General features: G+C 41.7%; 2 protein-coding genes across 5 annotated transcripts in view; one reads left to right on the top strand and one right to left on the bottom strand.

Moving 5' to 3' along the window:
• Window positions 1-634: 634 nt before the first annotated feature.
• lyrm2 (LYR motif containing 2) lies at window positions 635-2,188 on the top strand. Its single transcript, XM_070987789.1, has 3 exons — window positions 635-732; window positions 1,458-1,598; window positions 1,811-2,188. The coding sequence occupies exons 1-3, from the start codon at window positions 649-651 to the stop codon at window positions 1,889-1,891; spliced, it is 306 nt and encodes a 101-aa protein (XP_070843890.1). The 5' UTR covers window positions 635-648; the 3' UTR covers window positions 1,892-2,188.
• A 782-nt stretch (window positions 2,189-2,970) lies between these two features.
• ankrd6b (ankyrin repeat domain 6b) overlaps window positions 2,971-22,720 on the bottom strand; it is a 51,750-nt gene continuing 32,000 nt past the window's right edge. For 2 of the 4 annotated variants that reach the window (XM_070987787.1, XM_070987785.1), the window contains 13 exons: window positions 20,340-20,438; window positions 19,709-19,807; window positions 18,540-18,638; window positions 16,517-16,615; window positions 15,921-16,019; window positions 14,254-14,331; window positions 13,485-13,589; window positions 12,101-12,214; window positions 11,663-11,833; window positions 10,782-10,934; window positions 9,253-9,366; window positions 6,400-6,700; window positions 2,977-4,810 (listed from right to left, as the gene is read on the bottom strand). In XM_070987787.1, coding sequence (XP_070843888.1) covers window positions 4,224-4,810; window positions 6,400-6,700; window positions 9,253-9,366; window positions 10,782-10,934; window positions 11,663-11,833; window positions 12,101-12,214; window positions 13,485-13,589; window positions 14,254-14,331; window positions 15,921-16,019; window positions 16,517-16,615; window positions 18,540-18,638; window positions 19,709-19,807; window positions 20,340-20,438 — 2,118 coding nt within the window. In that variant the 3' untranslated portion in view covers window positions 2,977-4,223. Of the gene's footprint in view, window positions 4,811-6,399; window positions 6,701-9,252; window positions 9,367-10,781; window positions 10,935-11,662; window positions 11,834-12,100; window positions 12,215-13,484; window positions 13,590-14,253; window positions 14,332-15,920; window positions 16,020-16,516; window positions 16,616-18,539; window positions 18,639-19,708; window positions 19,808-20,339; window positions 20,439-22,720 lie in introns of all 4 variants that reach the window. The other 2 variants (XM_070987786.1, XM_070987788.1) reach the window with 2 other exon arrangements.

The following is a 22,720-nucleotide window of genomic DNA, read 5'->3' as shown; positions in this document are numbered from 1 at the left end:
ATTATCTTGGACTATAAGTCAGCACTGAACAGTGTTTCATAGAACTTGGCCACATATTGTGAGATTTCCTTTTCATTATCACATATTGCATCATTAATTCTGAGTTTGCCCAGATGACTGTTCATAATTTCTTTTTTCTAAGTTAAAGAAATACTTAACATATTTCACATATTTTGTCTAGTTCAGCTTGTGCAGCCGTCAGATCTTTCATTTCTTCTTCAGACAGATTTATTTTACCTAATAATTTTATGATTTTTGTGACCATTTGAGATTCTCTCTTTGTTTGTTCTAGAAATCTGGCTTGTTTCCAGTGTTTATCTATTATTTTTTGAGTTTCTCTTTGAAATTCTTTATTCTGTAACAGTGTCTTGTTTAATTTCCAGTAATCTCTGTTAAAGTTGTGTTTTCTTACCCCCATATCTATTCTGATGGTTACTGCATTGTGATCTGTAAGAACTGTTGGTTCTACTGTAACTGACTCTACTTTAGCCTCGATACCTGATGAAATTACCCAGAAGTCCAGAAGTTTCATTGGGGACAGACTTCCTACACCGATGGACATACGTACATTAGGAGGTGTGGCTTACCCGCACCAATATGGCGGCTACGTTGACGCACAGCGCCTGGTAGGTGTGTAACGTTTTATGTATGTTCAGGAGCCAGTGTGTCCTTGTCGAGCTGTCAAACATGGCAGTGACGCGATTACCTCATGCAGCACTTTCTTTAAAGCAGGTAAATACATAAAATAAAGTTACATCAATGGGAATATGACTGTATCAGTAAGGTGGACAGGTTGACTAACTTACGCCCGTGGTGCGTTGCTAACTGTTCTGGGTTGTTAGCTATCGGTACGTCTGTATATAAGTGTTACTAGACTTTAGAAGCGTTTTTACGGTTCAAGGAAGACTTGCAGCTCTGTTCGGTGTCCAGTGAAGAAATCGGGTTAAACATTTAATCAGTTACGCGGTCACCGTTGTGTGTTTATCTGCTGTTTTACCTGAACTTAAGCTAACGTTAGCTTAGGTCTACGAGGGTTAGCAAGCTGTGTGTGAGTGTGTGTGTGTGTGTGTGTGTGTGTGTGTGTGTGTGTGTGTGTGCGCGCGCGCGCGCGCGTGTCCAGGCTTGTATCCATTTTATGCCGAAATTAGCAACGTTAGCCAAAAGTATTAATATTAGTATTAGTATTAATAATGTTTAACGTGTTTATTGTGTTATGGGTTAATGGAGAATCATTCCAGGTGAATCCTGAGGTGGTATGCAAAGAGTTGATGCTATTTGTAATTTTGGAATTGAAGTTTCAATGCATCATTGCACAGCATGCAATGATGCATTGAATGTGAATATTCTCCTCATAGTCAGCCTCTGGAACCATCAGTAATCAAATCAATATCTTGGTCCAAATTTTAGATCTTTCATAAAGAAATTCGTTTTTAACTGTTCTGCTGATTCTTTGTCAGTTTTTACAGAGACAGAAGATTTTAGGGATTTACAGAAACATGCTGAGGACCATAAGGCAGGTACCAGACGAGGGAGACAGGAAGTACCTCAGAGACTGGGCGAGAGACGAGTTCAAGAGGAATAAAAATGCCACAGACCAGGTAAGGAGATGGATGTGTTTGCCTTTGCATTCCATAGCCAGGTCACCCAGAACTGCTATGCCATGTGTGTGTTAGAGCGAAGAGCTGATGACACTGAGAGCAGGAGTATTATGGACCTATGAGATCAAATGTGTGTGGTGACATTGGACTTATTTTCCCTGCATCATCTGCTCTGTCCATTACTACCATTTGTCCTCTTGTTATTCTTTCAGGATGCCATCCGCATGATGGTCACACAAGCTAACAACCACCTCGAGGAGCTGCAGAAGTCTTTGGCGTTGGCCAGGAGTTAAATACTGTGAGCTGCTGTGGACTATGGATTGATCTGGACCAGCTATGATGTGATTGGTGGAGGCAGCGTGGAGAGGGAAACCTCTGATCAGTTAGTGTCATTGTTAAGTGAATAATGCAGAATGTATTGAAACCTGTCTTTGGCTGGACACCTTTTCATGGATGGATTGATGGAGCTTACTTGAGGGCATCAGTCTGGAAACCATCCTGTGATTTTTCCATCACCATGGAAACTGACTGAGTCCATCTTCCAGACTTTTTCTGTATATTGAATGTATTGTTTATATTAAACAGGAACTAAAAAAACACACACAGATGTAGAATATTTCTTTTAAATACAAAAATGTTTTCTGGCATCATCATACAGATTCCATTATTCATATCCAGACTATAATAACACGTCACTACGTCAGACAGACAGTAATACTGCAACACAGTTCTGAGCTTTCTTCATGCAACAGACAGAATTCATATTTTATGTCATCGTTGTCCTTTACAGGTAGGCAAGATTGGCAGGGTGCTGACATTCTGGGAGAGGTGACAGGCAGTCATAGTTCAGGATCAGGACATGGCTCACATTGTGTTTACCAGGGCTGCAACCCATGGGGAATTTCATTCCTAATTTCTCTGCTGATTTTTTTCTTAATTGACCGTTTGGTCTGTGAAACTTAAGAAAATGATTTCAAAAGGAGAAAATAAGCAAATCCTCACATTGGTTAATGTTATTTCAATCCATTAATTGGTAAACTCTTGCAGCTCTAGTGTTGGCTGTAGAACCTTGGCTGGTTCAGCCTGGAGCAGGAAGAATGACAGACACATACAGTCTGTTTATGTGTGAAAGCCAGCCTGCAGAGCATTTTCACCTTTTACTGTCCAGTTCAATGGATTGTAAACACTTTATTTCACTCACACACACCAAGACACTGGGGTTAATATACAGCTACTATCCTCTGCAAACTGAGCCACTGAGGGCCTCCAGAAAGCTGATGCTGATGGCAGTGGGAGGATGGATGTGTGGGAGCAGATTAGGCATCCTTTGACTGAGCTATATTTATGTGACAGGTCTTTTTTTTTTTTTTTTATCTTAAACGGTTGCAGCAGTTACTCATAGGCTTGTAGTTTCAAATGTCAAGTCTGGAGTGTGCCACTGGAATAATTACACACTCAGTGTTTATGTACTGACATCAGCTCTGTTTGCAGTCAGTGTCAGAGGCTTTTTAAAATGTAATTTTAGTTCTAACTGAAGGAAACATTTTAAATGCTCCTTTAGTCTCCAAGCCTCCAAGGGGTGGCTCAGTGTACCTTTGTTTATTTTTAGGCGGCACACTGCTTGCACGTCCTCAAAGGGGTCATGAAATGATAACTGTATATTAAAAGACCAGTGTGGAGGATTTCAGGGTTTCTAACAAAGAGGTTGCAGATTTTAATCTAATGAACACACCTGGCCTCACCCTCTCCTGTAAGAGAACCTACAGTGGCCGTGAAAGGCCCTCTCTAGAGCCAGTGTTTGGTTTGTCCATTCTGAGCTACTGTAGAAACATGGCAGTGCAACATGGCAGACTCCATGGAAGAGGACCTGCTCCTTATTTCCTTATTTATTCTTATTTTCAGGTGATTGTACACTAATTAAAACATACTGGTCCTTTAAAGCAGGAGGCAAATGAAAAGTTTAATTTAGGAGGATATTGTCAATAATTTATGTTTTTTTCTAATTAAATCAGTTCATAAACTAATGATATTTTAAACACTGTATACTCCAGCCTCCACACAAATCATACCATACCATGCACATCCACACTCTTAAACAAAAACAAGAACCTTCAGTAGTGTCAGTGACTTCCTCGTCAATGAGCAGTAGGTTGTTGCTGTGGAGTCACAGGGCTGATTCCAGCATGCATATACCAACAAAAGCTTATTATACTGCAATTCCCTCCATCCAGACAGCTTTCACTATGATCAATGATAGCACTGTGCTGATCCGTTATGGCCAATATGAAACCAATATGGTTGGGCTTATAGTGTGTTGACGTGTGTGTACACACTGCACATCATGCTGGTGTTTGAAGTGATGCAGTGTGTCTATCCTGTAAATGGCACATGAGATCAGTCTGTCAGCTAGCTTTACATCTACTGGTTTATTTACAACACACAGTGCACGATAGCTGCCCTTATTACTACAGTACTATCTCAGTCCAGCGCTACCATGTCGACCAACAGGGAGCTGTATTCCGTGGTGGGATTCAGACTGAATGCCTGTCGTTTATCTGGTAGCTCTGGCTGTTCAGGAACAGAACGTAAATCCACATCATGACTGTTTTTTTCATGAGGTGTCTGTTAGCAGTCATCATGTCTGTTTGTCCTCATCATGCGCAGCTCGTCCTCCAGGTAAGTGATCCTCTCGACCAGCGCGGCTCTGTCGGCCTGAGCCCTCTGATTGGCCTGCCAGCGAGCCTCCTGCACCTTCCTCTCATACCAGCGCTCCATCTGCGTCGACACTGCCTCGAAGAAGTACTGGGTCACCTCCAGAGCGTGCATGTTGTCCCTCTCTTGAGCGAAGGACGGTTCACTTGGCTGGTCCCCAAAGACCTCCAGAGTCCTGACTCCTGCGGCCCCCCTGGATTTAGTCCTGCCCTGGGAATGCTTTTTGCGGTGCTTCCCTCTCTCCCGGCCTCGCTCCCTGTCGGTGAGTCCGGCGTCAGTCCTGCCGCTGCAGCGGCGCTCTGTGGCTGGAGAAAGGCTGCTGCCTCTGTCATTCCTGGGCCCTCTCGCCCCGTACTCCACCATGTCTGGGTCCTGGTTCTTCCTCTGGGTGTCAGCACAGATCACTGACCGCTCCTTCGGTCGAACCACCTGGACTGATGACATCGGGCTCTTGCCTGCTGCAGGAGAGGTGACGTCAGCATTCTGTGCCTTATCACCATCTGTCACATGTTCAAAAGAAATTCAGTTACTACACACATGCACAGCGAATGTTCTTTATTGAGCAAGCCATTCTGCTCATTGGCAGCATGACGCTGAAGCATTAATAGCATGCCACAGACACACTGAGTCCAAATTTCAGTGGTGCTGTTTTCCTCTGGCTAAGGGTCCCGAGAGAAAAATAATACTTGAAACATGTGATGTTGATCACATACTGTACACCTGTGTCCCCTGCAGAAATAATAAAATCATTCTCAGAGGAAGAAGAATGCAACAATTACCCTTAGTACAGATTTATGCTAATCTTTTTCGTTGATCTGTTTATTGACAGTATTGTCACACAATGTGTTGCTCATGCTCTTCCTCAGGTAACGGTGCAGTGCTGTGATGACAGCTTTGACTTGATTTTGTATGGATTACTATAGTAATTACTCTTGTAATTATAACTACTTCTCGTTTGCCTTACTTCACATATGAATGAATTTGTATCATGTATCAACTGTGTCTTGGTGTGTGTACAGATGGAGTATTGATTTTATTTAGTCTTCATGTGAATGAAGACTGATGACCGTGTGAGCAGCTTTGAACCTGGATCCCTGTGCCTGTTTGGAAGTCCACATGGGGGCGCTGTTGGCAGGCTCCACAATGATTGGAACAGGTTTTGTTTGTTTAGTGGTGCCATTGTGGTGGTTGGTTGCTGCACCCTGGGGATTTCTGTGGGTGGTGGGAACTGAGATACAAGTAACTGGTTTCAGGAAGTGAGTCATGTTTATCAAGGTTTACTTTCTTTCCTTCTCTCTTCTGCTCAAATGTACAATGAATGTATGAATATAACTCGACATAACGTAACATATTTTTATATTTGTGTCATGTCGGTATGCATGCATTTAATGCTGTACTGGTAAAGTAACGCTGATGTGACATTCACAGCCTGCTGTGATCACTCCTCGTCAATGAATGACTGCTCACATGTTGATTATTAACGACCTAATGCACTGATGATGTGTGACGTGTCGTTGCATCTTTAAATACAGGTGCGCTCGTAACTTCTCATTTCCATGAAGACCATCGCTGGCCCAATCCTGTCCTGTCCTCATAGAATTATTTTAGATTTTTCTTTTTATAAACATCGTAAACCTGTTTCAAATAAATAACTGACACTAAAAGCTTTTACAATTATGGTGCTATGAACCAGCTAAATCTAAAATATAGTGTCATAACTAGCAGGCGTATATAGTAATACTCTTTCTAAATATTTGTATGCGTTAGTCTTCTGTGCAGGACCAGCAAGACGTAATACATGTGAATGTAGTTACAGTCAGTTTTTTCTGTTTGTTTGTTTTGTTTTGTTTTGGTTTTTTTTACAGATATCATCCAGTTAAGAAAATGAATAACAAATATTTAGTGAATCAAGACAAATTCCTGCTTTTATTTCATTTAACTATCAACCAGTCATATCTGACATATTGGGCTAACTGTCCGTTGTAGCTTTCCTTTCCCGGCTGTAAGTCAATGTGGCTGCTGTGAGCTTGTGTCAGTGTATGTTTACATTGACACATTTGGTTGGGTGAGCTGTTTGTTGAAGCGTTACCTGGAGAGGTCTCCACATGAACCACAAAGTAGTGGTTAGCTGACCCCCCTTCTGCCACGATGGGCTCCCCCTGGCCAAAGTCCAGGAGAGCAGGGCTGTTATGGAGCTCTAGGCACTGGGAGCTGCCTTCCTGGCCAGACGGCAGCACAGTGAGGTCAGCTCCATTGGCTTCATTCAGGCCCTCGACCACAGAGGAGGAGCGCTGCAGCTTGGTGCTGCTGGGGTCTCCTGTGAAGCGAACCTCCATGTTCTGCAGCTTGGACAGACACCAGCTCTTCAGCTCACTGACCAGGGACGCCTGCTTAAAGGGAAGATACACCCACACAGAAGAGCTTCTTACTTTACTTTACGGCACATCCAGTGAGAGGAGCAACAGTTGTGGACTTAAGATCACTGACATTCTCAGCAGTTCTGTGTAAAGCTTAAAGAAATGGTCTCAAGAATGGTCCCTAACATGTTGAAAAAAGTGTGATTCTTCAGCACTCAGGGTGTCCTCATGGTTGGAATGCATATCATATATTACCACACAGTCCCTGGTTTGCGTCCACCATTTGGGACCTTTGTTGCATGTCCCTGACCCCCCTCATTTCCTGTCTGCTCGCTAATAAATGTTTAAAGTAACAGATTATTCAGGGCTGACTGCAGTGAGTCCTCAGTGTTGTATCTCAAAACCCAGCAGAGAGAATTTCACCAATGGTGTGAATGCTCTCAGGACAAACATTAGCCAAAATCTTAGACAGACAGACAGACAGACAGACAGACAGACAGACAGACAGACAGACAGACAGACAGACAGACAGACAGATAGATAGATAGATAGATAGATAGATAGATAGATAGATAGATAGATAGATAGATAGATAGATAGATAGATAGATAGATAGATAACTTTATTGATCCCCAAGGAGAAACTGCTTTGCCACCCGATAAAAAACACAGACATCCACTTAACAAACAATACAAACAATTTCATACCACTGCACAAAAACAGCTGAATCAACATGATTGCATACTTCATACGACAGAGTACTCAAAACAAGTGAATTAAATTGATACAGGCAAGGATAAATAAATAAATATACACCTCCAGAAGGTTAAAAAAAACAACAAACAACCAGTAGTTAGTGATTGTTGTTAAAAAATCTGACTGCTGCAGGAACAAAGGAGCGTCTGAGTCGTTCAGTAGAGCACTGAGGCATCACTAACCGCTCACTAAATGAGCTTTTGAGCTCCTTCAATGTATTATGGAGTGGGTGCTTTTTGTAGAGAAGGACTGTTTTCAGCTTGGACCTTGTTCTCTTCTCCACTATTACCTCAAGCTTGTCTGGGTTAAAACCAATCAGTGAGCCAGCCCTCTTGATCATCTTATTAATCCTGTTCTTGTCATCGATAGATATGCTGCCTCCCCAGCACAGAACAGCATAAAATAAGACACTAGCCAGGATGCCCTGGTAGAGGATGCCCAGCAGCCTTGGGCTGATGTCAAAGGATCTAAGTTTCCTCAGAAAGAAAAGCCTAGACTGAGCCTTCCTCAATAAGACCCAGTGTTTTCCTTCCAGTTGAGCTTACTGTCCAAATGGACACCAAGATATTTGTAGGACTCCATAATTTCTATTTTTTGATTATTGTTGTCACTGGGACAGCCTCCTCTCTCTTCTTCCTAAAATCAATGATGAGCTCTTTTGTTTCATTCAGCTGTAAAAAATTTGTATTGCACCATTTGGCAAATGAGTGTGCCTCTTTTTTGTAGGCCAGGTCATTGCCACGCTTAAGCAGACTCACAAGTGCAGTGTCGTCTGAAAACTTCTGTATTAGACAGAATGGCTGACTATGTCTGTAATCAGCTGTATAAAGTGAAAATAAAAAAGGAAATAAAACTGTCCCCTGTGGAGCTCCTGTATTGGTTAAAATGATGTCTGAAGCTTTGTCAAGCCTGACATACTGGGGATGAGTCTAAAAGCCTGGCAATGGTTTTGTTATGCAATTTAAAATGACTTAATTTATCAGCTAAAATGTGTGGCTGTATTGTATTAAAAGCACTTGAAAAATCAAAAAACAGGATCCTGACAGAACTGGCTGTGGTGTCGAGGTGACTGTGAATGTCTACTCCCACACCGCTTCTATAGGCAAACTGTAAAGGATCCAAAAAACCAGACACCTGCCTAGTGAGGTGATGCAGCACCACTCTCTCAAAACACTTCATGATATGAGATGTAAGGGCTATTGGTCTCAGGTTAGCAAGGTCACATAACACATTGGCTTTCTTAGGAATGGGAACAATGTAAGAAGTTTTCCACATAGCCGGAATCTTAGTAGATGACAGCGACAAGGAGAACAGTGAGGTAAGGACAGAGCACAGCTGATCAGCACAAACTTTTAGGGTGCAGGGATGAATATCATCAGGGCCAGCAGCCTTGTTGGCCCTGATACGCTTTAATTGCTGGGACAACTGCAGCGCTGCAGCCTTTGTGATGACAGTGTGTGGTTGGTGTCACTCCTTGTTTAAACAGAATCAAACTAGCTGACATTACTTAGCTCACCTTTGTGGAGCCCGAAACCTGCTAGTTGCCCCCTGCAGCTTTAATTTTAGGAGACTGGGCTGGTTCCTTCTCTTAAACCAAAACAGCTTGAACCCATGAATTGGCAACTGGGACTAGTTGCCACATTCATTTACTTTATTCCTACTTGTCTTATTTGGTGTGATTGAAAGTTGGTATAAATCTCAAACCAAACCAAATGCATTTTAAAATCAGTAGAACAATGTGTGGTGCATTCTGTGTTGACTTCAGTCCCCTCGGTGATGATGCACACACGGTCTGACTCCGGGTCAGCTGTGCTGGTTGTTAGTGTTACCTGTCTCTTCTCTGCCTCCAGTCTCTCCTGCAGGGCCCGCTGCTCGATCCTCTGCAGACACTCGCTCCTCTCTGCTGACACTCTCTCCACCGTCATCTTATCAAGAGCTCGGATCTGCAGGGATGACAGGAAGCTCTGCTTTGTTAAGTTGTTCACTTGTACATTTCCTCTAGTTGTGTTGCATTTTTACTCAACTGTTTTAGAAAGTGTGTGTTTGTCCCTCTCCTGTTTGAACATGTCAGTGTCTCTGTGCACAAAGCCAGCTCCACGAAGAAACGGTTTTCCCAGTTTGCTGCGAACTTGACTGGTCTCCACTGAACCCTGACCTCAACCCCATCCAACAACTTCAGGATGAACTGTAATGCCAGCTGTGAGCCACGCCTTATCAGCCAAGTGTTGGACCTCACTGCTGCTGCTGTGTCTGAATGGGAGTGAATCCCTGCAACCAGGTGGAGGCTGTTATAACAGGACATTAATGTCCATGGTTTCATAACGTTACCTACAGCATGTGTGGAATGTTTGACATCTGTTCCATATACAAGTACTTAGCTGCATGATTATGATCATGCCTCGTTCCAGCTCACAGTGTTTTGTCAGTCAGCTGTAAACATCTTTTTTGCAGAATTGTTTAACTTCCCATGATCCTCTCTTGCGTTTAACTTCAGGCCACACAGCTGCTTCTGTTATTGTTCTTATCTTGTTGATCATTCCTGTCTCCATCCACGCTTGTATTTTCTGAGGCAGCAGTGACGCTCAGAGTGCATGCGTCAGTGACTGTGTGCTGTGAGATGGAAGCTTTTATCTGAAGCATCTCACGTACTGTGAGTGCATGTATTGTGCCTGGTACAGCACCGAATGTTCCAAACAGGTAACAGACAGGTAACAGACCCCCCCCCCCCCCCAAAAAAAAAGGTTGTTGTGCACAGGTGCTACAACTAAGAGTGACAAAGACTGACAAAGTACAAATTACAATTAAAAATTAAATGCATGAGTAAATATTAATTTCATTTGTCATTAAGTGTAAATATTTACATAAACCAGTGTTACATAAATAATAAATATAGCTAGTAAACAGGGAAGCCTCAGATGCAAAAAGTGTGAAATAAGAATTAAATAAAAATTATGAATTCTTCATGATCCTCTCCGCCTTTGCACCTGCACCTTTACTCTCAGAGAGAAGCTACATATGGGCAAGGAAGAGCTGTCAGAAATGTGTACGGCAAGTCCTTCCTGATTTTAACCATAAAGCTCCTTACAGGGGACAAAAGAGGGAAACCTGATGTTAAGGGCGAAACACATCACTACAGTATAGTAAATGTTGCATTACGTCATCATGAGTTCCCTTTTCTTGAGCTATTTGCAAGGTGTCACAGGTATCTCTAGATGTGCAAAGTGAGGGAAACTGGCTTGACTTCACCTCTGACCTCTCTGGATGCGACCTCACCAAAACAAGGCAGTAGTTTAAACAAAACAAAAAAATTAAGTACCAGTCAGCTTTTCTGCTGTGTTATACTGTGTGTGTATGTTACCTGGTGTTTGTTCTTGCGGTCCAGCTGGCCGATCTTACTGTTCATCAGGTCCTGGACAGTGTGGATCTCAGTCTTCATCTCCTCCTTCGTGGCCTCTAGCTGGTTCTCCAGTTTATTGATGAGAGGTTCACAGCGGCAGCCGTTCAAAGGAGCCTGCAACACCCCGTGGACAATAAGACAACAGCGCACACAGCGAACATGTCCAACGAGCTTAAACAGCTAAAACTTATGCAAGTATTCAGTCTTTCCACAGTGTTTCTGTTTTTTTACTGAATTGCCAAATAGTGTTTGTCCATATTTACCACATTTATCACAGTCAGGCTTTGTGCTGGTAAAAGAAGAAGAAAAAAGGGACACTAACGATATCTTAAGTTTCAGCAAGATGAAGCTGATTCATCATGTAGACTGCAGCAGAGACATATTCAACATAAAAGACACAGCGGTAAAATATGCAGCAAGTACACAGGGTCACATACCAAGGCACAGGGAGGGTCTTAATAATGGTCAAAATTTCAGTAATAGTTCAGCCAATTAAAACACTGTGACAGCAGCAAAGAATATGGCATAAAATGAAAAGACACATTTAGTGTCAGTTTAGAGGATCTGTCAGTCTGTTCAGAGCCTTCACTACCAAGACAACAAATGTATTTTCACACTTTCTCTTTCCTTCAAAGGCCCTCAAATTCATATTTTCCTCTCCAGTCAAGTTTAATTATTACGGCAACCTTTTTTCATCTGTCTACAGCAAAGATTAGTCAAAGGAGTTTAAAATATCAAGAAATTACAAGAATTTTCTCCCTGAGGCCTTTTTTAGTATTATTTTGCATGCATGTGCAGGCTGTGTCCCAAAACCACCCATCATCACGTGTTTGTGCTGTGACCTGCATGATCTTGCCATCCTTGTTGCGGTACAGTGTGTAGAGCTGATAGGCTTTATAGTTGTGTGGAGGGATGGATGCATGAAGGGCAGCTCCTCGCAGTTTGTCTTTCCTCTTGTGAAAGGCTTCGCTGTGCCTGGTCTCTCTGCGGCGGAGGGGGTCAGACAAGGACGGCTGAAACATCAACAGCACCTGAGGTTAGCGATTATTCCACCGCATACATGTATGAAGGGGAGAGCGCTAATCATCATTTCCCCTGTCCAGAACCTTGACTAGCAACCATTAGCTTCTCTCTCTTTCAAAGAACATCTGCATGGATAACAGTGTTTGTCAAAATGAAGTGACGCCAGGGGAGGGGAGGTTGGTAAACCAGTTTCTTCACCATCAATACTGTGATATATATTTTAGCTCATTTCATCCACCCCTGCTTCAGGGACCTACTTTTTCTTTCTGCTTCCTGTTCTTTCCCTGCCTGGTGTTTGACTCCGTCACCTCAGCGTGTTTGCAGGCAGCTTGGTCACTGCTCTGGGTATCATCTGCAGCAGATGCACTGTCCTGCAGGGAACATGAAGAGGGAAATGAGGCGTTTCCTGGAAATGTTCAAGTACTCAGGACATTGAAAAACAAATTAAAAAGGAAGATCTAAAGCAGGTTTCAAGGTTTCCAATACATGTGTATTTTGTACTGCTGACTAAAAGAGGAGTCTAGTGCCTACTAGTTTATTTCAACATCAGTGTTTCCCCTAACCATTATACTGGGGGTGGGGGGGTGTTGGGGTGCACAATTTTATTTAATTTCACCTTCTATGTAGCTCCAGATCACAACAGAAGTCAGAGGCATTGCACACTTTGTGGATTAGTGTTCAATGTACAGTTCAAATAATTGTTCAGTTGTTACATTGACTGCTGTCATAAAAAGAAACACATGACCACCACGATTACTCTGAGTTTGTGTCAGTGTCCCTCATACAAAGATAAAATAAATGGAAATTGATGGAGTTTACTATTTTTTAGTAAAAAGCACCACTGATGGTTGAGTAAAATCATGACTGCTCTCCAACAGAAATTAATTCTCATTAGCAGAAAACAAAATAACAATCCAAAACAAAAACAGTCAAATAGTGGTTTGGGATATCTGTCTAAAACAGGTGTGGGGAACCTTTTTCATGTCAAAGGCTATTACATTTTTTTAACAGCAACAAGGCACTGCTTCACAAATTCTCCTTCTGAATGCAGTTTCAGTTTCCTCTGCTATTAGCTATTAGTCCTTGCAGTTCATCCAGTTTACCATGTTCAAAGCTGTAATACGCTTGAGATTAGCCCGCGTACTTGTCTCCATAAACTGAGGCACACTGGTTTTGTTTTTTAATTACTTGTCCTCAAGCTGACTTGCTTTTTTTAGATTTCTGAATTTCCTCACAGGCTGCATACGGCCCAGAGGCTGGCCTTCCCCACCCTTGGTCTAAAACAAACACTTGTGACAAACATTAACATTCTTTCAGTCCATCTTCAAAGGGTGGGAGTGAGTCGACGGTGAGTAATTGAACCCTGATGGATGAGAAGCCTGGAGAGCTGAATGCAGGAGACAGTAGAGGAGGTTTTTAACTGCTCCAGGGATCAGTTCTCAAACGCTCTCCTTTTTTCACTTTCCCTCCTCGAGCCTCTTTGTTCTCCTCTGCTTTTCTTCCTCCCCCTGACTCACAGGTGTCTCACCTTCCTCTCACCCCAAGGTTTTAGATTTTTTTCAGCACTGGTTCTTTTTCTCTTATTTCTCTAATTTAAACTAATAATTTACAATTGCTTTGCCACAACGGTCCAGTTTTTACCTTACAGGGCAGCATCTCATCTCTGGGCACCGACTGTGCTCTGCCCTCTGCCTTCAGCTTGTCTCTCCTCTTCCTCACACTCCTGCCACGCACATACTTCTGCACCTGAACACACACACAGGAGACAAGATGACTTGAATTACAACTGGAATCCTCATGCATGCTTGATAAATTAAACAAAACAAGGGAGTATGAGGTTATTGATCGATAAGGGTTCTCCATTCTTTACTGGTTTTCACCTTTGCTTATTGTATTTCATATCAGAGCTATTTGTTCTTGTATTTCAGTAAGATCACGTCTGACCTTGCCAGATAACCATTCGCTATTTGCTATGATATTGCTATTTTATGGTTTTATCTTTTGTCAAGCACCTTGTGTTGCATTTTTATGTATGAAAGCTGCTATACAAATAAAGTTTGATTGATTGATTGATTGATTGATTGATTGATTGATTGATTGATTGATTGATTGATTGATTGATCGATTGATTATGACACATATTCCAACAGCAGAGCTAAGTTTTCTCTATGAACTGAGTGATGTGCCTAGGTGAATTAGATGACCTCATCATGGAATCCAAAAACAAACAACAACAACAAAACAACAACACTTTAAATGGCAGATATTTATAGATATCCTGTTATAAAAAGATGTCTTGGAATAAGTAAGAGCAACACACTGCCATCTAACAGAATATGAGCACCAAAATGTGTCTCTAAATTTGTTTAAGGCTGCTTGTACTGGTGAGACTGAGAGGTACTAGTTTTACCTGGGGAGCTTTGGTCAGTAGAAGAGCCACATCTGGGTTGTTGTACTCTCTTGCCTGATCCAAAGCTGTGTGGCCTGCCTGTAGAAACGCACACACAAACAGTAAGGACAGTGAAAACGCGACTCAAACAAAGGAATGACTGCACATTTTTACATAGTGGCCGAGGCGTTCGTTTACCACAGCATCAGTGAGATTTGGAACAGCCTTTATTCCTCAACACTCCATTTGCGTTTACCTTAAATGAAGTATTCAGTTTATTTCCACAGCATTAATTCCATCAGTACAACATCACAGACATGGACTCTGAGGAGTTCCACTTTCTGAATAAAAAGCTGCTTTCAAACACTTCAAGTTGCTTCTAGTCTGTTGTTTTTTAAGCTGCTGCCAGTGAACTCAACACTTCTTACAGAGGATTTTCACGTTCAGAGTCTCTGAGAGGCTCCCTTTTCAGACAGGCTTTTAAAACTCTGCACAAGAGCAGTTTCACTAACAAAGACCCAAAAAGAAAACAGCAAAGTGGAAGCTACTGGAATTAATTAGTGACAGATTTTGAACAGTAGTGGTTAAGATGACATGTCTCTGATGATGGAATTAATGCTCTGGAAATGTGTATTTTGTAAGCTATTACAGAACATGTAATTGCTAGTGCTGTCAGGCAATTAAAAAAATTAATCAAATTAATTACAGGATTTGTAATTAATTAATCTAATTAATCGCATTTTAATCTCATATCTGCTAAAGGTCCCCAAATAAAGAATTTGAATTCTAGGACATTACAGTTCACTGACATTCACATTACAGCTGGTGAATTCTTTTCATCACTGTAGTTCTCGACGGTAGCTGGAAATTAGAGTCAGATGACGCTATCTGAAACGCCTCTTTTAGGCCCTCGTCTTCCACGATTGAAGTCGGCCTGCAATCAGCAGCAACCCACTTTGCGATTGAGTTTGTCAGTTTTTCTGTCGTGGCTTTGCTCATTCGTTTTCCTAACTCAGCAAGTGTGGGTTGGCGGAGTGAGCTCACGGTAGCACTAGCGGCACTAGCAGCAACTACATGTTTAGCGTTTAAATGATAATTCAGGCTGGAGCTGCTACGGTGATAGGAAAATTCTTTTTTACACAAGGTACAAATCACTGCGTTCTTGTTAATAGTCCCGTCTTTGTTCTTTTTATAAATAAACTTGCCGTTCAAAGGTCCAAGTAGGCTTGCCTCGCTCTCTGGTGTCGCATCCATGTCTGTTGTCACCCTGCGTTTGACTAGTGCGCAGGTAGGATGCGACCTCACTGCAGCCTACGGGTCACTCAAAGGGCCAAATTTAAAATGCTTGCGCATTGACTTGCCACTCACGATTAATTGCGTTAATTTTTATAGCGCATTCATTTGCAGCGTAATTAATTAATCTAATTAACGCGTTAAACTGACAGCCCTAGTAATTGCACCATCAAGGTTTTTTACCCAGCCTTTATTAAAAACAGGCCTGTATTTATTCTGTTGCTTCTACCAATGTGCAGTGTTTCCTAATGCAGTTTTAAATAGATGGCAGGAGGCAGGAACAGTGTGTAACATGACAGAGATGTGTGCTGACTTGAAGATGAATAAAGGCAAAGCGAGTGCACAAACACTTCCTCTGAGCATTAATGATGCAGAAAGAGGCTGCAGGCACTCACATTGTTACAGATGTGGCTGTCTGCCCCCGCCTCCAGCAGCAGACGTACTGTCTTCTTATGATTCAGAGCAGCTGCCACGTGTAGCGGTGTGTCCCCAGCCTGAAGTCACACACACACACACACACACACACACACACACACACACACACACACACACACACACACACAAATGCACACATGCATACATGCGTACACAGAGAACAAGAGATGGGAGTGTGAGACTCAAAACTTCCAAACGCTTGTATGATGCTTGTATGAACATTTATGTCTTAAATATGTTTATGTTAAGCACAGGTCCACATGCAGACAAACATAATGTCAAAAGAAGTGGGACATTTTAACTGTGTAATTCACAATGCACAGTAACAGACTAGATCTAACAAAAACACTTTGATGTATCACATTTGCAAGTGAAATTCTGGACAGAATATTGTGTCTCAAATACAGCAGGAAACTGACGTTCTTCTTCCAATGGCAAAAAAGTATCAAACAACTGTCCCATGTCAAAGTGGCCAGTATGGAACAGTAGCCCTGACAGGCTTCTTCAGCATGTAGCTGGTGGTGAGTGATTATTTTCTGTGGAGTGGGTAACTGACCAGGTTCTTCTCTGACACGGAACAAAAGGCTCCCAGCAGGATGTGGATCATAGCCACGTGGTTGTAGCGAGCTGCCACATGTAGACATGTATCTCCAGCCTGGAAAAATATTTAGAGATTAGCAATCTTATAGGAATTTAATCTCAAAATAAGGCATTCATTTACATCATACAGCATAAATGTGTTCTATTACATTTTGAGGGACCTGACAGTATTTTACATGCATGTATATTTTGAAGGGTGGTAGAAAGGAATCCTCAGTGATTATCTTTCCGTCATGCTACTCTGGTATAAAATCCATTTATATGAGAACTGAAGAAACATTTAAGTATTTTCATTTTAGGCATCAAAGGTCAACTAAACAATTAGCCAACCCTTTTCTCTGTCGAAAATCATGTCAATTAGATTTTAGAATTTATTGTTAGTACTTTTGAATTACTCTGGATGTACATCACAAATTCTCCACCTCTCCTTTGAGTTGGCCGCACACTGTATGTGTGTATGTTAGCTGAGCTGAGCCGGGCACCAAGGCTCAACATGAAAGAAAAAATGCTGCTGGTAACTATAACCTACAAGCTAAAAACAGTGTTTTGTTAGCACTACTATTGAAGATTAAAAAACACACCATTGAGCTTCTTAAATGATCAATGCTGACATTTGCAGCTCAGTTTTTAAGTTGCCCAATGTGCAACAGCTGACCAGCTAGATATGTGGCCGGCAGACTGACAGCAGCACACTGCCTCTAGTGGATGATAACTGTCAGTGTCACTGTCAGCCAATGACAGAACAGTGATGTTACAGTTTCATGCCAGTAAGTTTAAAATGGAATCGTTACATTGGCTATATGCCAAGAAGTTCTCTTGTAGATACAGAAACACAGCATTCTAGATGGTTGTAATGCTACTTTTTCCCTTTTGGTCTAGTTTGTAGAATGTTCATATAAACATATGAAGTCATTAAATATGATGCATTATTATTATTTACTCAACAGTACTGAAACACGCAAAACTAATTCCATTTCATGCCATTTAAAATAGTATAATGTGATGTTAGGAATTTCCTACGATAGTAATGGTACCTGGAAAGCATCAGTGCATGCTCCTATAACTGAAGGTATGAGAGGGGAGAGTAATGTGTTGAGTGTGTAAACATGTAGTTCAGAGCAGCGACTAAAGACTTTGTGAGTGTCCTCCTTCGTGTTACATGTCAAGCAGACATTACATATACCGAAGGCTTTTTTTGGACTGTTGGTCAGACAAAAAAAGGCAAAAAGCAATTCAAGACACATTGGCACTAAAAGTGAGCCACATTTATCTCTATTATGTCTGCTTCTATGTAACTGCAGTTAGTTTAGTTAATGACAGTATGCCTAAGCACTGGTCCTCCTGCTACAGACATCATGGTGAAATATTGAAGGCTCCACACTGAAAGTCAGCATGAGTGAAGCTTTCAACAAGCAGCACTCCAGCTGCATCTGAGGACGGCTGCTGCTCCAACCCACCACCAGCATCCTCCTCCTGCATTTGTGTTGTGCAGAGTAACAACAGTTTCCCCCAAGGCTGCAAATTATGTTTGAAGTGCAAATGTACCATGCAGCGTTTCATAATTAAGTGACTACTGTGCCATGTAACAGCACTGTGGTAGCAGTGCACTGCTGTGAGCAGGCAGTCACCCTGGATTTCAAAGCTGATGGATAATAGAAAGCACGTTTATGTCAGTGAGTGAGGAAGGAGCCATGAAACAAGTTTTGTTTTACATGAAAGAACAGCAAACTTGAAAAGTAACAGACGGAGAAAAGGTATGTAATAATACAGTAACAGGTGAAGAATAAAAGTCACTATGTTCACCAGCACAATGGGACATCCACCTCAAAGGTGAACCACACCATTTCACTAAAAACCCAACAGCTATATGATGATGATAAAGCAACGTTTGAATATGAGGTTTTTTAGACTGAGAGGTGTCTGCATGTCATTAACTCAGGTGATATCTGCAGCAGCATCCACAAAGCGGGAAGACTTACATGGTTCTTGCTGTCGGGCCTGGAACCTCCCAGGAGCAGAACCTTGGAGCTCTGAGCGTGACCGTTCTGACACGCAAGGTGTAGAGCTGTGTTTCCTGCCTGGAAACAAGAGAGTCAGAGTCTCATCATTCATGAGTGTTTACTCAGGCCACACATACAGGGATACAAACAACTGATCCTGAATAAAACTTGAAAGGAGCTGTGAGTCTACGCAAACTATGAAACACACTGAAAAAACAGCATCCAATCAAGCCAGTCAGTTAACAGTAGTCCAGTAGTAGTAGCAGACCAAGAACTTATACACAGGAAGTTATTTTTCCTGACCTTTCAACTGCCATGAAAGGTCTCCATCAGTGGATGGACTTTGCTCAGTCATAAATGTGATGATAAATGTGACGACATGATGATGGTAATGGAATTGTTTGTCCCACAGAGACACTTGGTTTCACAGCCAGTTCAACACAGAAACATACAGATAAAGACAAGACACAGAGTCTCCATAAATATCTGTACATCCATACATCCAGCACACAACACTGTTGGTGAGGCAGTTAGTGAGTTTGTTCAATGCTGCAATAGCAGACAAAACCCCTGCTAAAGCGAGCTTTCCTCCATTTTATGCTCCTGTATCTCCATCCTGACAGTACAAATGTGAAGTGATGACTGAGGGGTGTTCAGTGTCATTTGCTACCATGAGTACTAGGTGTGTGACGGCTCTGTTGTTCATATCTGACAGTTTGGGTGTGAGAAGGCCAATGATTTTAGAGGCAGTGTGTGTAAAAGTTAGATTGTCTTGCTTAAATATACAAGTGACCTCTATCGTCTTCTCGTCTCAGTGTAGCCATTCAAGGCTTTCCAGTTGTGTGAGGAGCACAAAATTTTAAGTTTTTTCACAGTATCTACTTAGTGCAAACAGATTAATTTTGGCAAAAGTTTATATGAGACAGGTAGAATAAAAAGATCTTGATGAAATCTCACTGTTTTAAGTTAAGTTTTCCTGATGGAAGTGCCCATAGCATATGATTACTTCATGGACCATCAGAGGGGCCCACAGGGTTTAGAGGGTTAAAGATATAGGAAGCACTGGATGAGAGCTTAGGTTAGGATTACAGGAAACCAGTTTATATCAAACGCATTTAATCAGTGCTGCGGTTAAACTGCAGGATCACCTTGTTTTTTGCATGAACGTTGGCTCCAGCTTTCACCAGCAGTTTGACAGACTGGCTGAAGCCATGCCAGGACACCTCGTGGAGAGCTGTGTTGCCGTCCTGACAGGACAAAAGACAAAAAGCCACATTCACAAACCTATGATTTGGTATATTCCCACTTAAACAGGGTGGTAAGTGGCATGACATGCTACAGTGATCATTCATAATAAGACAACTGTAAAGGAGTTATAGTGAAAGGGGCTTTATTAAACCATGCATTGTATTAATGGCTGGATTATTTTTGTACGCCCACTGGTACAACATTAACAGTCTACTAAAATAAGATAATAGTACACTATGTTTCAGTATGTAGAGTTTTGACATAAAGTACAAGAAAAAGTGAGTAAAATTAGAGTGTTCATGGTTATAATTCCTCTAGGTCATTTCTCTTTTCACTGTGACTCTAAACACACTACTCTCAGGCTAAGAAGATTACAGGCACGCTGGTTTCTCTGTGATTATCAGATGCTTTAATGCAGTCATTATGAAGGCTTTGACATTCCCCCTGTTCCTCTGATTGACTGTAGTAAAGATGCCTTTAGCCTCTGTGTGTGTTTGTAAGAATGTGTGTGTTCTGTCTTTTGGTCTGTACCTTGTCCTGTCTGTCCAGTGCACATCCTTCCTGGATGAGAGTGCTGATAACATCACTGTTTCCCACCACTGCAGCCCGGTGTAACGCCGTTTGCTCCCCCTGCCAACGGACACACAAACACACAGCACTGACGAACGACATGTGACAAGCAGCACTCAGCTACAGGACAAGAAAACCAGCATCCAGCCAGAGGAAAAAACAAGTCCATCATGTGAAAATCTTGGAGCCCAACTTTGTTATTTTATTAAAGTTCATTGTTACTTTACAGTGTTCTCTACTTGAATGAAGAAATAAAGCTGTTGAAGCTGTTGAACAAGTGGAACAAACACATGTCAGTGCATGCAGGTTGAGCCTAGTTCAGCTGAATTACTGCATTTTAATGGGATCAATAATAGACTCAGAGGACATACACATAAATGTTTTCACAGACCAAAAGCTGGTGTAAATGTCCTGATTTACATAGTTATACAGTCTCAATTTACAGCTAAAGGAATAGTTTGACATTTTGGGAAATCCAGTTATTTGCTTGCTCACTCTTTCTGAGAGTGAGATGAGAAGATGGAAACCAAGTTTTAAGTTTCCATCCAAATTTAGTGCAAATTTTAACAGAATTTCAGCAAAATCAAAAATTCTAATTAATATGTTTCCAACCAATTCTGTTACATGGATACTAGGAGTTGTTTCATCGGGATAAACATTCTCCTGTCAGGTGCCATTAAACCACTGCAGAAGAAGAGGGCACAAAGAGACGGCTGAATTAAAGGAACGCCAGTTATTTTTTGTCTCAGTGGAACAGAGGCTTCACCGGATGTTTGTCACATGCTTCGTGTATGCAATGATTTATTTACTAGGTCTGTTCGCTTGGCACTTTACTACCAGTAAATCAACTTTTCTACCTCAGCCAAGCGGAAAACCTTTTTTTTTTTTTTTTTTACTTTTACATTTTTTTCAAATGGAAAATGTGCATGAAACAGGTGGATGGAAACACACTTAATGTCATGTCCATATGTGAAGTACAGAGCTGGAGTCAGGACATGTTTAGACTGGAATCAGGGGGAAACAGTTAGCCTGGCTGTGTCCAAAGTTCAAACACACGCCTGCCAACACCTTTAAAGCTCACTGATTGAGCTCAGTGACTTAATGAGATCGTCAGGTTTGGTACCACTGTGCCTGTACGAAGACCAAGACTAAAACTTGTCCTCACCAACCAAAACTGGTAATCCATGCTATAGCTGGAGGCACTGCACAGAAGGGCCGGGGGACGGGTACGCTGTTATTCATCAAAAAATGAATTCCAACTAAAATCAGAAAGTTGTTTTAATGATTCTGTTTGTGTGTGGATTAAACAAATTCAATTCAATTCAATTCAATTTTATTTGTATAGCGCCAAATCACAACAGAAGTTGTCTCAGGACACTTTCCATATAGAGCTGGTACAGACCAAGCTCTTTTATCTACAAAGAAACCAACAATTCCCCCATGAGCAAGCACTTGGCGACAGTGGCGAGGAAAAACTTCCTTTTAACAGGCAGAAACCTCGAGCAGAACCAGACTCTGGGTGGGCGGCCATCTGCCTCGACCGGTCAAATGAGATACAAAAAAGTCAGTGCACTACAGAGGTGTTGTAAGTGTGTCTTTAAACTTTGGACAGAGCTAGGCTAACTGTGTCCACCTGCTTCCAGTTTTTATTCTGCACTAAGTTAACCACGTCCTGATTTCAGCTCTGTAGAGTTAACAAACCTGAGGCTGATACTGATCTTCTAATCTCACATTTTCAGTGGAGCAACAGTGGGCCTGTTCGATAGAATGCAACTTTAAACATTAATGAAGTCTCTAATTTTACAATATATAGCTAAATAATATCATCCATCCACCAGCGTAATGGTGGACAGTAGATCCAAATCAAGAGATCTCAAAACATAGTTAGTAGGCTCAAGAATATGAAACAGGAAACCCTCAGTGTTGCAGAGGGTGTGTTTTCCTGTCACTGAGCAGAACAGCTCCTTCATCCCACAGACTCAGTGTGCTCAGTGAAGTTCAGCATACTGTCAAATATATATTCAAAATAGTATCAAATTCCCAAAAAACAAACTAAACCTTTAAATGCTGACAGTTTTGCAAGCACACCATAAGCACACCATAAACTCACAATATTGATGTTAATATGGTCCCTATAGAGCAGTTATACAAATCACAGCAGGTAATCTCAGGCAGCTCTATTAGCTGTTTACAGCCCACAGTGGTTTGTATAACCATATGAAAGCAGTAAGAATAAAGTTCCAGGAAAAAAGTTCAGCTCACATTCATGCTCAGCCACACATGGGACTGATGCACACAGAGCAGATTAGTGGTGAGTGACACTTAGCAGGTCAGGTTTGACA

Source organism: Chaetodon trifascialis, chromosome 19 (assembly GCF_039877785.1).
Source record: "Chaetodon trifascialis isolate fChaTrf1 chromosome 19, fChaTrf1.hap1, whole genome shotgun sequence".
Lineage (NCBI taxonomy): Eukaryota > Metazoa > Chordata > Actinopteri > Chaetodontiformes > Chaetodontidae > Chaetodon > Chaetodon trifascialis.
The sequence above is the reverse complement of the archived record's forward strand: the minus strand, read 5'-3'. Positions and strand labels throughout refer to the sequence as shown.

Coding starts and splice junctions, on each gene's coding strand:
- lyrm2 (XM_070987789.1), top strand. CDS start 649: ATGTTCAGGAGCCAGTGTGTCCTTGTCGAGCTGTCAAACATGGCAGTG. Junction 733..1,457: donor CAGCACTTTCTTTAAAGCAG/GTAAATACATAA, acceptor ATTCTTTGTCAG/TTTTTACAGAGACAGAAGAT. Junction 1,599..1,810: donor ATAAAAATGCCACAGACCAG/GTAAGGAGATGG, acceptor TTATTCTTTCAG/GATGCCATCCGCATGATGGT.